This window comes from Onychomys torridus, chromosome 7, assembly GCF_903995425.1.
Source record: "Onychomys torridus chromosome 7, mOncTor1.1, whole genome shotgun sequence".
Taxonomy (NCBI): Eukaryota; Metazoa; Chordata; class Mammalia; order Rodentia; family Cricetidae; genus Onychomys; species Onychomys torridus.
In genome coordinates this window covers 58,627,180-58,640,392 of record NC_050449.1, presented here as the reverse complement: position 1 = coordinate 58,640,392, position 13,213 = coordinate 58,627,180, and the positions used below count along the sequence as shown (strand labels likewise).

At 51.1% G+C, this 13,213-nt stretch overlaps 1 protein-coding gene across 1 annotated transcript in view; it reads right to left on the bottom strand.

The window, feature by feature from the left end:
• Positions 1-2,233: 2,233 nt before the first annotated feature.
• Positions 2,234-13,213, bottom strand: part of Igdcc4 (immunoglobulin superfamily DCC subclass member 4) — a 36,115-nt gene continuing 25,135 nt past the window's right edge. The window contains 11 exon segments of the mRNA XM_036192354.1: positions 2,234-5,007; positions 5,472-5,636; positions 6,163-6,391; positions 6,902-7,007; positions 8,349-8,486; positions 8,607-8,706; positions 8,708-8,778; positions 8,932-9,059; positions 9,331-9,514; positions 11,946-12,047; positions 12,129-12,365. Coding sequence (XP_036048247.1) covers positions 4,591-5,007; positions 5,472-5,636; positions 6,163-6,391; positions 6,902-7,007; positions 8,349-8,486; positions 8,607-8,706; positions 8,708-8,778; positions 8,932-9,059; positions 9,331-9,514; positions 11,946-12,047; positions 12,129-12,365 — 1,877 coding nt within the window. The 3' untranslated portion in view covers positions 2,234-4,590.

The window sequence follows — 13,213 nt, the reverse complement described above, 5'->3', positions numbered from 1 at the left end:
GCTTTGGTACAGGTAAGTAAAGAAGTGCAGGCTTGGGGCTGATGAGATGGTTAAGGGGGAAAGGTACCAGTGGCCAAGCCTGATTGACCAGCCGAGGTCCATCCCTGGGAACTACACAATGGAAGGAGAAAAGTGACACCCACAGCAAACTGTCCTCTGACGTCCAGCCACACTTGCTACATGGCACATGTACACACACACACACACACACACACACACACACACACACACCCCACAATAAATAAAGTAAATATATTAAAGTTTTCTAACTTAAAAAATGTTCAGAAGAGCCAGGCATAGTGGTGTAAATCTTTAATACAAGCACTTGGGGGTGCTGGTATTGGCAGGTGGATCTCTATGAGGAGTTTGAGGCCAGCCTGGTCTACATAGCAAGTTCCAAGACAGACAAAGCTACATAGTGAAACCCTGGCTCAAAAAAAAAAAAAAAAAAAAAAAAAAAAAGAGAGAGAGACAAAAAACCAACCAAACAAACAAACAAAAACCAAAAAAAAACTCACCAGGCAGTGGTGACACACACCTTTAATCCCAGCACTCAGGAGGCAGAGGCAGGTGGATCTCTGTGAGTTCGAGACCAGCTTGGTCTACAGAGCGAGATCCAGGACAGACACCAAAACTACACAGAGAAACTATCTCAAAAACAAAAACAAAAACAAAAACAAAAAACAACCTTCAAAACAACAATATAATATACATACATACATACATAATAAATAGATAGACAGATAAATAAAAACCCCTTCAGGTCTCTAGAAATCAGGTGCCTGTACACACACAGATCCGCACTAATATAAGCCAAAGTCTGGAGTCATGTGAGCAATGGAGAGATTCAAGAGCAGGGACCTGGGTCTGTCACCGCCACAAAAGGATTCAATGAGGAAGGGCCAGAGTGAGGTCTCTGCAGACAACAGGGAAGGTGGTATTGAAGAAGGGCCCTCTCTGGGGCCTAAAGTCCCCGAATGCCCTCCTGCAGGCCTTGAATCATCAACCACCCCTTCTTGGCATGTTCGGAACTCCAGAGAGGTCAAACTGCTGTCCTGAAATGCTGTCATTTTAAATTCATCTTGACAAGTGTTTAATTTTTCTTTATCACAACCCTTGGTCTGAGAGTGATATGCAAATAATGGCTATTCTGCTGCATGAAAAATGTGCAGTATCTCTCTGTGTGATCTGTCAATTAACTCTGAGCCTGGCCCACCAGCCACTTTGGGGGTGGTCCTGGGCATGACAGCCTCTGCTGGCTCATGGCTCCTTCCAGTGAAAGAGCACCTTATAGGCTCCTTAAAGATTTTAGAGAAGGGCTGTCCACCATGATCCAGCGATGTGTGGAGTACGATCCGTGAGGCTGTGTAGACATGTGAGTTCTTGGATTAGCAAGATATTTGTGCAGATGAGCATGCAGATGTGAACCGAAGGGTGTACTAAGAGCAGGTGCATCCCAGGAGAGCAGCAATGTGGCTCAACACATCTGTGGGCCACAATGTATGTCAAACTTTCACAGAGTTGGCAGGGGGTCTGATACACTCTTCCAACCTCTCCCTGTAGGCGTGCATGTGGTGCGCGTGTAGACATGCAGGCAAACATGCAGGCAAACACTCAGGACACATGCCAGGTGTGCTCATTCTCAACCACACAATGACATTTTCAGCGCCCTTGTCTTAATCTGAAGTTTGAAAAAAAAAATCAGGTTTGTATGTATGTGTCTATGAGAGTGTGTGCTTGTGTGTGTGTGTGTGTGTGTGTGTGTGTGTGTGTGTGTGTGTTTCCTAAATGCCTACTGAGTAAGAAAAAGGCTCCATTTTTTTTTTCCCCCTTGGGACCATCTTCCCTCTCCAAACTTACCATTTCCCATCCAGGCAGGAAATAAACTTCCTAGGCCAGCAAGCCTGAGGAAACTCCAGTCATTTGGTTCCATAAAGAACCTGAGGCTGGGGGATGGATGGTTCAGTGCTTGAGAGGGCTCACTGCTCTTGCAGAGGCCCCTTGCTTGGTTCTCAGTACCCATATGGGATGGCTCACAAGTACTGGAAAGCCCAGTTCCAGAGGATCTGAAGAGCTCTGGTCCCAGTGAGCACCTGCATAAGTGTGGTCCACATAAAATTATGCATGTGTATCCTGAGTGCCTGGCACACACATGCACACACACACACACACACACACACACACACACACACACACAATCTTTGAGGAAAAGTTTAGAAAAGAGAACAACATGTCTGGAAAATAGTTTATTAATTCATTATAGGGACAGATACATGATCAATGCCTTAGTGTAACACTAAAGACTATATCATATTTGTAAGGAGGAAACAGGATGTTGGAAATTGCAATGAAATAATAAAGCACAAACTAAGTATGAGTAAATAAATGAGCATGTAAGTATTGAGTACATGTGTCATGCGTCAAGAAAAGGAAGATTTTTAAATGAGACCCAAAAGAATTTAAGGCATCCGTGGCAAGCGACAAAGGGATTACTACCCTGTAAAAGGCCAATAGACTCCTTTCTAATAAAACCTGCTGCTATAAAGACACAAATCGAACACTCCCCAGTTCCTCAGAACCCAAATCGGCTGCAAGGCTCGTGAGTAACGGCTAGGTTCTTATCAACGGTGAGTTACAGGCAGATACCAGATTTATTACTTATTTGCTTTTGAGAAACAATTTTCCACCCAACCTAATGGGTTATAAATGGTCTCATTTGCAGCCTATTGAATTCAGACCAGAACCTCAGTGCCGGTTAAACAAGACCATGAGGAATGACCGTGGTGGAATGCCAAGAGCCTACTGTTGAAACGGCTACTTCATTCAAGGCGAGGGAGAGAAAACCTAACCAGCAAACTAAAATGAGGCCTTTGACCTTCAGAGCAACGAAGAAACAGCGCAGTGGCATTGGCCGTGGCCACTCTGAATGCTAGAAGTAGTTCAAGTGACGATCCTGTTTGTAACGAGACACGAAACCACCATTAATAATCTTTAGTGTTATCCTAGGCTGGCTGGAGAGGGAGGAGGGGGAAATGTAGGTGTCAAACGTGAGTGACACACGAGGGTAATAAACACAGATGCTTGCAGGGGCCGAGGAGACGGCGACTCTGCTGAAAGACATTAAAAAAAAAAAAAAAAAAGGAAAGATACACTGGTTATTTTTAATTTGGCCCAGAAGCCAGAGTTAACGCTTGATATGCCAGCCAGTTAAAATAAAAACACGCTCGGTGAGAGAGCCAAGACCCCACACGCTCCACTCCTGGCAGATGACTGGTAGATTGCCTGGCTTTCACAACACAGGAAGGACACATCAGGCTTGTCCCTGTGTGGTGAGATGACCTCAGGATTCAAACTTTAAGGAAAAAGAAAACAAAATGAGCCAGCCACCCTTTTCCTGTGCACAGACCTCCCTTCTAGCATCTTGGAGGAGATTCTTTCCACTCTGAGTCCAGTCAGACTCAAGGCTCAAGGGTCAGGGAGCTGAGCCACCGTTGCCCTCTGAACTCAGTGCCCCTCACCCCCTCCAGCTTCAGCCAGGATGGGAGACTGCAGGGCAAAAGCGCACACCCGTTTTTCTGTGCAGATGGGTGGCTTCCGGGTTTCAGTCCCTACCCCTTCTCTTGGCTTCCCTGGTGCAGCCTGGATTCATCACTTCTGCAGAAAACCTACGCATCTCAACCCCAAGGAGGAGGAGGAGGCCAGGGCAGCCAGAAGCTCTTTCCCAAATTTACCGGGAGTGGGTCATCTGCCCAGAAAACGAAAACGGGGGTGGCCGGGGAGCCGTGGGGACCCAGGGGTCACACTATGGTCTGAAGCAGACATGAGGTAGTCATGTTGTCAGGGAAGGGTGCATAGGTTGAACCCAGGGACGAGACACACTCGACAGGATGACGGACATAGGCGACAGAGACGGGGAAAGAGCAGTGAGGAGATGGGAGGCATCGCAGGGAAGAGACGACACACGAGGCGGATCACTAGAACAACGATGGGGGACAGGGAGAGAAAGAAGATTTCCCAAACCAGGCACTTCCCATATTACAAAATTAGGTGCAGGGTTGCTCAAAGGAGAGGAGCACTGAGCTGGGCTCACCCAGCCTTCTGGGCCGTAGGAGGCCAAGGGGAGGACGGCCATGCAGCTTGCAGGCTGCAATGCAGGCCCACAGCGTTGACTGGCACCCAGCTCAGCCTAGCTGACAGCAGAGGGGCTGGGGCTGTCTTCGTAGACTCGGCATTGGAGACACTCTCAGAGTGTAATAAAAGGCTGGGCGACAGAGCCGCAAGCAATTCAAAGAGCTGACACTGGTCACTGTCACACCATCCTGCCACAGAGGACCATTTAGGCCACAGTGCCCCCTACATAGGGCGAGGTTTCCCAGCTCAACCAGCACACACAGGTGACTTCACATATGTCCAGCTCTGTCTTAAGTCCCCCCAGTATCACATATGTGGTGCAGAATATGGGGGAGTGAGTCAGGTTCTCCCCCATCCCAGCCAAAGGATCCTAAGAGGCTCCAAAAGGCTTGTGGATATCTCCAGCACACACACGTGTGGCCATGCATGTCATGTTCCTGAGCCGTATCAGCCTTTTGCTCAGGGCAGCTGAGCAGAGGAGACAGGGGCCCTGGGGAGGCTTGGGCTGACTGCTAGAGGGCACAGGGCTTTGGGCTGGCAGCTTTTTCCAGGGGCCTCCTCTAGAGCAGTGCTGGGCTGGAGGTCTGGGCAGGAGCAGGAGGCACTGGATGCCTCTGGCAAGCAGGTGAGCTTCTCTGGCTCAGTGGTTGCCTCTTCACACCCTTCCAGCTCCCTGCCTAGCCAGTCTGCTCCTTGAGACAGATCCACAGCCCCTGAGGTGGAAGGCAGAGCCTCTGTAGGCAGGGGTTCCTCGGGCTCCAGGTCTTGGAGGTGGAAGTCAGGACTTCCTCTGGATGCACCAAAGTCAGAGTGGACGATGACCTCAGCCTCCACCTGATTCCTGCAGGCTGGGGGCGGCTTCTTTCTCCCATTGCTCTGGCAGAGCAGAGAACAAAAGCCCAGGTGAGTATCGCTAAGAATGGTCATCAGAAAAATGGCCCACATATGTGGGGTGGAGAAAGGCTGACCCTCATCCACTAGATAATATAACAAGGACTGTCCCACCTGAGATGGCTCAGGTTCTGGCAAAGGCAGGCAATAGAGAATGTCACCCGTTGGCTTACATTTGGGCTTCCAGAAAGTACTAGAAGGACTTCCAGAAAGTACTTCCATGAAGAGCAGGAAGGATTGAATGTATGTGAGGGGTAAGGCTACCCTCAGTTATTCTGTAATTCTACCGTGGGCCACTTAGTTCCAGCTAAGAAGGAACTGTCCCCAAACTAGACTTCCTGTCACCTACTCCCGTTTGGAAACTACAAGGCCTCCTGAATACACTTCTGTCCCTGCAAAGGCATAGGGGGCCCTTCCCTCCTGCCTCCCCTTCCTCTCAGGACACGGACCTTTATGGCATCATACACCAGAGCCTGGAGCAACAGTGTCTGTCCAGTTCCGGCTGGAGGCAGCAGGGCACGGGTCAAAGCAGGCCTGGGTCCGCTACCCTGAGGCAGCTCACAGCCTGCCCAGGAGCCTGTCCAGCTCAGCCCACTGGGCTGGGCCCAGGAGATCTGCAGAGAAGGAAGACGTCATATGCAGGGTCCAGGCCTGTAGACCCCTGCTACCTCCAGACAGGTTCCATGCTAACACCCCTTCCCTAGGCAGGGGTGGGAACTGGGATAGGGCGCATAGGAAGGGCAGTTATAACCCTAACAACACTTGATATGCAAAACCCGAGGCTGCCAAGCCTGGGGGATTCTTCCTCATCGCAGAGTAAAGGGGGACTATCTTCCTGGTCAGGGTGTGCCACCATAGCAGCTCCCAGAGAACCTGGCCTATGGGGTCTTACCTTATCCCGGGCCCAGCCCTACTTGGTCACCGCCAGAGTTATCAGGGAAGTGAGGAGAGATCTGGGTGTTCTGAGTAAATACAGCTCTGGTGCCCTCTCAGGTGAGGCTGGGAATGGACGGAGGCTTCTCTAGCAGGCTCAGGGCCTGGTCGTTGTCTCCCAGTCAGAAGCTGTGCTCTGTCGCCCCCTCGTGTTTAGTTTGAGAATGGGTCCATGTATGCCTCTGTCCTACCAAGACTCGGTCTCACCTTTCTCTTGGAGTGGCCCCGGCAATCGGAAACGCTGCCACCCATAAGGCTGTGCACTTCCGCCTTGTCTTCCATATCCGAGGGTGGTGGGGACCAGTCTTGGGGGCGGGGGTGCACGAGAGACTCCAACTCATGGGCAGAAGGGAGAGTGGGGGCCCCAAGCCGAGCTCTGGAGTACAGTGCCGGGTTCCCAGAGGTGGCTGTGGAGGACGGCCCTGGGAGGGCTTCCCTGCAACAGGACAAAATGGTCCACAAGAGTGGACTTGGTTTCCTAGTGTGGCATGTGCAACCAGAAAGGTGTGCAAGCAGAAAGGTGTGCAAGCAGTGTAGTATTCCTCTGCTGTCTGCCCAGCCCGACCCCTCAAACGGCACCCTTCCTCGTGTGGAGAGGCGCGGAGCGTCTCCATCCACACTTCTGAAAGCACACAAGGTAGCTCTGCCTGCTTTTGCTGGGGTGGGGAGACTGGGGCTCCCCTAAGCTCACCCCACATTCTCATGAGAGCGGTGCCTCAATTCTTCATCTCAGAATGCTAATAAATAAATTACTGAGCCGTTTTTTTCCTGCTGCTAAGAGTGGAGCCCAGGACCTCACATGGGCTGGGCAAATGTAGCACTGAACCCATCCCACTTCCAAAGCCCTAACTTGAATGGGTTCCATGTGCAGCAGGGACGTATAGACTCCTTTTCCACTCTGCAGCCCTCCTGTAACTCTCTGAGTCCTGATGGGTCCCTGGTTCACCTGTGGGAGCTCCGTCGTAGGCCGGCACACATGCAGGCCAGGAGGCAGAGAAGGCCCAGGCAGACACCCACGATGATGCCCGTGACAGAGTGCACGTCCAAGGAGTCTGGTGGGGAAGACAGAGCAATTCAAGGACAGAACGACACACACAGTGCTCATAAATCCAGAAACCAGGGAGGGACTTCTGCCAAAGACGGCTGGCCTCAGTCTCACCCTTTGGGGATGCTCCCTCTCTCCTCTCTCTCACCCTCTCTCTCTCTCTCTCTCTTTTCCGAGACAGGGTTTCTCTGTGTAGTTTTGGTGCCTGTCCTGGATCTCGCTCTGTAGATCAGGCTGGCCTCGAACTCACAGAGATCTGCTTGCCTCTGCCACCCGAGTGCTGGGATTAAAGACGTGCGCCACCACCTCCTGGCTTCTCTTTTGTTTTTGTTTTGAGATAAGGATTCTCTGTGTAGTCCTGGCTGTCCTGGAATGCTCTCTGTAGACCAGGCTGGCCTCAAACTAGAGATCCACCTGCCTCTGCCTCCTGAGTGCTGGGATTAAAGACATGTGCCACCATCCCTGGCTTGGAAGCTCACTCTCTTCTGACTGGACCTCACTGGGCCTCATACTAATGGAGCCCACCATGCCTTCCGTGCTGTACACCACTTGTTGCTTCTCACGAAGCTGGGCTTTATGGAAGCTTTTCAGTGAAGCATTCTTCAACCTGCCAACAAGGGCTTTCATGGTGTCTGTGTGGATAACCCAGAAGAACTCTAGGTGTGGTATGTACACATGTATCTGTGGTGTATGTATATGTTCATGTAGGGGAGGTACACAAGTGTATGTGTGTGTCCTGTGGAGGTCAGAGGTCCACATCAAATGATTTCCTCAACCACCCTCTGCCCAGAGATCATCCAGATTCTGCTTCCTCAGCACTGGGATGACAGTGTAAGCCGCTACATCCGGCTTTTACCCACGTCCTGAGGCTTGAGCATTTTACTAACCGAGCGTCTCTTCAGCCTTATGTGTGTTTATTGCTCTGCCGGCCCCATCTCTGTATCTGTAATAATTTTCAGTGAGGGGTCCTGGGCTCTCATTTTTATCTTAATTGAACCCTGTGAGTGTCTGTCTGTCCATCCTGATGTCCACTTCCCCTTTACAGAGCTCACGAGCTCACCAAGACAATCCTTTAGGCAAAGCAAGCTCCCCAAGAAGCCGTCTCTCTGATGTCCTCTGTCCTTCACACCTGACACACACACACACACACACACACACACTAAAAGAATAAATAAAAGGACCTCTCACAGCTATGACAGCCCCTCTACCAAGCTGCCACTGTCCCCCCACACCCCCCACACCCCCAAAGTCAAGAGAGTGCAGTTTCTAGAAGGCAGGACCGGGGAGCCAATCCAGAGGTCTTGGGGCCCCAGGTTGCCCCAAAGGCCTCCTCCCTCCTCCCTGGTACCTGAGAATGTCTCCTGGAGAGTGATCACATCCTGCAAATGGGAGAAGGGCCCAGGCCCCACCTCTGTTCGGGCCCCCATCTTGAAGAAGTACCGTGTGTCACTCTCCAGGCCATGTACCTCTGCACTGAAGATGTTTCCTGTGGTGGGAAGTGGAGAGCGGGGTGGCAGGTAGAAGGGGTGAGCATCCGGCCCCAGAAGCCCCCAGAACATTCTCACGACTAACTTGGTCACCTGAAAGGGTGGGATGGCGCCCTTACCCTCTGTGGTGAGCAGTGTCCACTGGTGCTCGGGCTGGGTGTGGTTGTTGCTGTAGAGAATTAGATACTCCACGATCTCACCATTGGGCTCCGTGGGGGGGGCACCAGTGTAGCCGAACAGTGGATGGTGTCAGGGGGCTCAGGCGCAGGTCAGAGGGGGGTGTTGAGGGCCCTGCAGTGCAGGGAAGGAAGTGAAGGGTCAGAGACAGAGCCCCAGCTAAGGGCGGCTGGAAGTCAGGAGATGAGGGCACAGTGTCCCCTTCTTCCTCCTTCACTGGACCCAGCAAATGGTGGAGCATGTCGGGAGAGGGCGGTGGATACTCACGGTCAGGCAGGGTGGAGCGCTCTACTACAGAACCAAAAGGCCCATCCATATCCACACCATGGGACTGTACCGCAAACTCATACTTGGTGAATGGCTTCAGCCCGCCAATGAGGATGTCTTCTCCGGAGCTTGGGGGGGGGGGGGAACGGATAGTGCTAGTGCCCTCAGACAGGCTTCAAGCCAGGCAGCTCTCCAAGCTATCTTGTGCATGATGGGAGGGCAGCGCCCCAGCAGACTCTCACTGAAGCGTGACCACAGGCTCTGCCTTAGGGGATGGGACCAGATAACTCTCCTCCCTTCTCACTTTACACCCTGGTCCTCTGTGGATCCTGTGTGTGCCCTTGCCACAGCTGAGCCCTGGAGACTCTCCTACCTCCTGATGCCTCCCCTTGCTGATACCTGGTATAGTAGGTGACCAGGGAGGCATTCCTGAGCCCCCAAGGACCAAAGCGCACAGTGTAGTTGACAATCTTGACGGTGGTAAAGTCTGGCTTCTTCCACCGAAGCCAAATGGAGGTGGAGCTATTAGACTCTGCGTGGACGTGGGCAGGAGGCAGGGGTGGCCCCCTCTGGATAGGCAGGTCTAGAAGGGAGAATCAAAGTGTGGGGAGAGGGGACGGACTCTCATAGTCCCAAGAGGTTTTATTTGGTATTTTTTTCCCTCTATTTTTGAGACAAGGTCTCATTATGTAGTAACCCAGGCTGGCCTCTAACTCCACCCCCTGCCTCTGCCTCTCTCGTGCAGGGGTTCCAGCTGTGTGCTACCATGACTGGCACTGGCCTTCTGTTTTTCGATCCTGTGATGGGTGGCATGATTCCTAAGGATGAAGTGATATTTGCTAAGGTCACACATAGAGCAACTACGACTCGTCACCAAAGAGAAGTTGACAAAGAAGACATGCCACGACTCTGGAGCCAGACTTGGTTGAAACTCCATTTCTGACACTTTACTGTGTGACTTTAGAGAAGCTGCATAACCTCTCTGTGCCTCCATAGCCTGTGCTGATATGGATCTGATGTCAGTACCTATGTCTTGAGGTTCCCTTTTTCTTTAGATTTATTTATTTAGAGTTTTATTTTTATTAGTGTGTATGTGTGCGCCACATATGTGTGGGTGCCTGCAGCCAGAAGAGGGTGTCAGAGCCCCTGGCGTCACGGGTGGTTGTGAGAGAACTGATGTGGGTGCTGGGAACCACTCAGGTCCTCTGGAAGAGCAGTACATGTCCCTAACCACTGAGCCATCTCAGTCGTGCCTGTGCTTGTTATGTGGGAGGAAGGGGGGAGCGTGCCGCTGTGTGCCTGTACAGGTCAGAAGACAACTTGGGGGAGCCTGGAGACCAAACTCAGCCGTCTGGCTCACAGCAAGCCCTTCACCTGCTGAAACACCTCACTGGCCCCTGAGTTAATACTTACAACACGGCCAGGAAACTGTCTGGCGACTAATGTTTATTAGATAAGTAAAAAAACAAAATAAACTCCAAGAGAGCAGATACCTTATTTGTATTGTTCAACCGTAAATTTCCAGAACAGAGCTGGCACGTGGTAGATACTTAGTAAAATATTCGCCAAATGCAAACAAACAAACAATTTAGAATGAGAACTCAGGTTCCTCTGCTTCTGACTGTCAGGATGGGTCCTCGTGGTGACAAAGTAGGACCACCGGGCAGCACAATGCAGTGGATACCCTTGAGCCAGGGCTCTTGGTCCTGATTAGTCTAGGCTTTGTGATGAGTCCCTTTGCTTCTTTGACCCTTGTGACACCATAACAGGATGTGGTCACCTATAAATTTCACTCTCAAGTACTGTGAGATTAGCTGGGGGGTGGGGTGGGGGAAGCAGACAGGCCTTTAATCTCAGTGCTTGGGAGGCAAATATTGGTAGATCTGAGTTCGAGGCCAGCCTGGTCTGCAGAGGGAGTTTCAAGACAATCAGGGTTACACAGAGAAACCCTGTCTCAAAAAACAACAAAACAAAAAAAAGAACCGTGAAACTGCTGGGTGTAGTGGCACACACCTTTAGTCCCAGCACTAGGGAGGCAGAGGCAGGTGGGTTTCTGTGAGTTCAAGGCCAGCCTGGACTATATAGTTTCAGGACAGTCAGAGCTACATAGTGAGACCTTACCTTGAGAAAACAAACAAACGAACAACAACAACAACAAACCCAAACCAGACACCCTCCCAACACTGAGCATGAGATGGCTCAGTGGGTAAAGGCACCTGTTATTAAACCTGAGGACTTGAGTTTGACCCCCAGGACCCACATGATGGAAAAGAACCAGGTTCCTCTCACCCCCACAAGTGCACCCACACAATGCACACAAAATAAATAAAATGTAATAAAAAATTTAAAAATAATTAAAAATTTAAGATAACATTCAAATAAACCTCAAAATGTTTTCAAGTAAGCTTATGGTCTGTGCTGAGCAAAGTGCTAGGCAGAAGTGGTCCACAGACACACACAGGCAAAACACCCCCACACAGAAAATTCATTTATTTTTAGGTAAACCATAAAGATATTCTCACTGCTTAAGAATTATGAGATAGGGGGCTGGTGAGATGGCTCAGCAGTTATGAGCACTGACTGCTCTTTCAGAGGTCCTGAGTTCAATTCCGAGTGCATACTGGTGCATAACCATCTATAAGGGCATCTGATGCCCTCTTCTGGAACAAAGGGGTACATGCAGATAGAGTACTCGCATACATACAATAAATACATCTTTTAAAAAAAGGATTGTGGGATAATCTGACGGATCATGTGGTATAGGTGGATGGGTGTGAAAAAAACTAAAGGTTGAAGGCTGGAGCCAGGAATCCCACACCAAGCACAGGGTTTCCTAAACCTTTTCAAACTCTCCCCGTTTGCTCTGCTTAGCTTGAGAATGAGGGGGTCTGTCTGACATCATGAGGACCCCTGCCCGGGAGGGTGGGCTGGAGTGGATGTGGCATGCACCCTGCCTGCTGGCTGTTGAGGGAAAAGGGGAAGAGGCTCTCAGACCCCTCCTGCCGCCCGCTCACCTGGTGTGGGCGCCTTCTCAGTCTTGCCTTTCCATACAGCTGCGTAGCCATCCTCTTGTTTGTTGAAAGCTACGAGCTTCACCTCGTACAGCCTGCCAGGGACTGGGGAAGGCCACGGGGGTCACTCTCCCTGCACCCAGCTTGCCCGGCTCACATGACCCTCCCAAGCCCAGGCCTACTCACCTAGCTGGGTCAGTTCATATTGCTTTACTTTCTTCTTGAGGCGCACGGGCCCCACGTCCCAAGCCTGGTCTCCACGGCCCCCTGCGGGGCGATCACCATCTGTCTCTTCCTCTGCCCCCACTTCACGCCAGTAGAGTTTGTATCCAGAAATCTGGGTGGGGTGAGGGGGCGGCTGCCATGACACCACCAGGGATTCCATCTTTGCCTTCACCTTCAGTTCTGCAGGGGCAAAGGGAACTGGGGGAAGAGGAAGATGATGGGCACAAGGGGAAGAGAATGAGGAGTGAGGAGGTCAGGGACCTGAGCGGGTGCAGGGCAGGGGCCCGGCACAGCATAGAGTTTTCCCTGCTGCTCCACTCTGCCACCTCCCGGTGGTCTTGAGCACTGCATGCCAGCTGTGAGGGTGCGTCTGTCCGACATGCACAAAAGAGACAGCAGGGGGCGCCTCTGAGAAGGCCCAATGTCGGGGAACAGAGGGGCTTCTGCTAGTCTCTTGAAGGAATAAATACAGACACGGGGCTGCTGAGGTAAGGAAGGACGTCTGGAACCATCAGAGTGAGGAGTCCTACTCGGAGTCCAGAAACAGAGAGAGGGTTGGCTATGTGTAAGACACTGTTTCAAACACCTTGTATGTGTATTTTTAAATGTTTAAGTATTTATTTATGTGTGTGTGTGCATTGGAGGTCAGAGGGGACTCATTTTGTTCCTTCCACCATATAGGTTCTGTGGAGGCAATGGCAGTCTGGCCCCCAGAAAAAGGAGCAAGCCCCTTTGCCAGCTGAGCCATCTTGGCAGTCCTTGTATATTTATTTTTACTTCATTCTTAAAAGTCTATAATCCAGTTTTTAAAAAGTGATATTATCTATATCTTACAGACAGAAACTGAGCTCAGAATGTCAAGTAACTTGCCAGGTGTCTGAAAATGGTGGCCGACTTTGTAGACATTTAATCACTCTACCACTGGGCCTCTAGGCAGAACCAGCTACTAGTTAATAGGCTCCCTCCCTCCCTCCCTCCCTCCCTCCCTCCCTCCCTCCCTTCTCCTTCCTTCCTTCCTTCCTTCCTTCCTTTGAAACAAAGTCTCA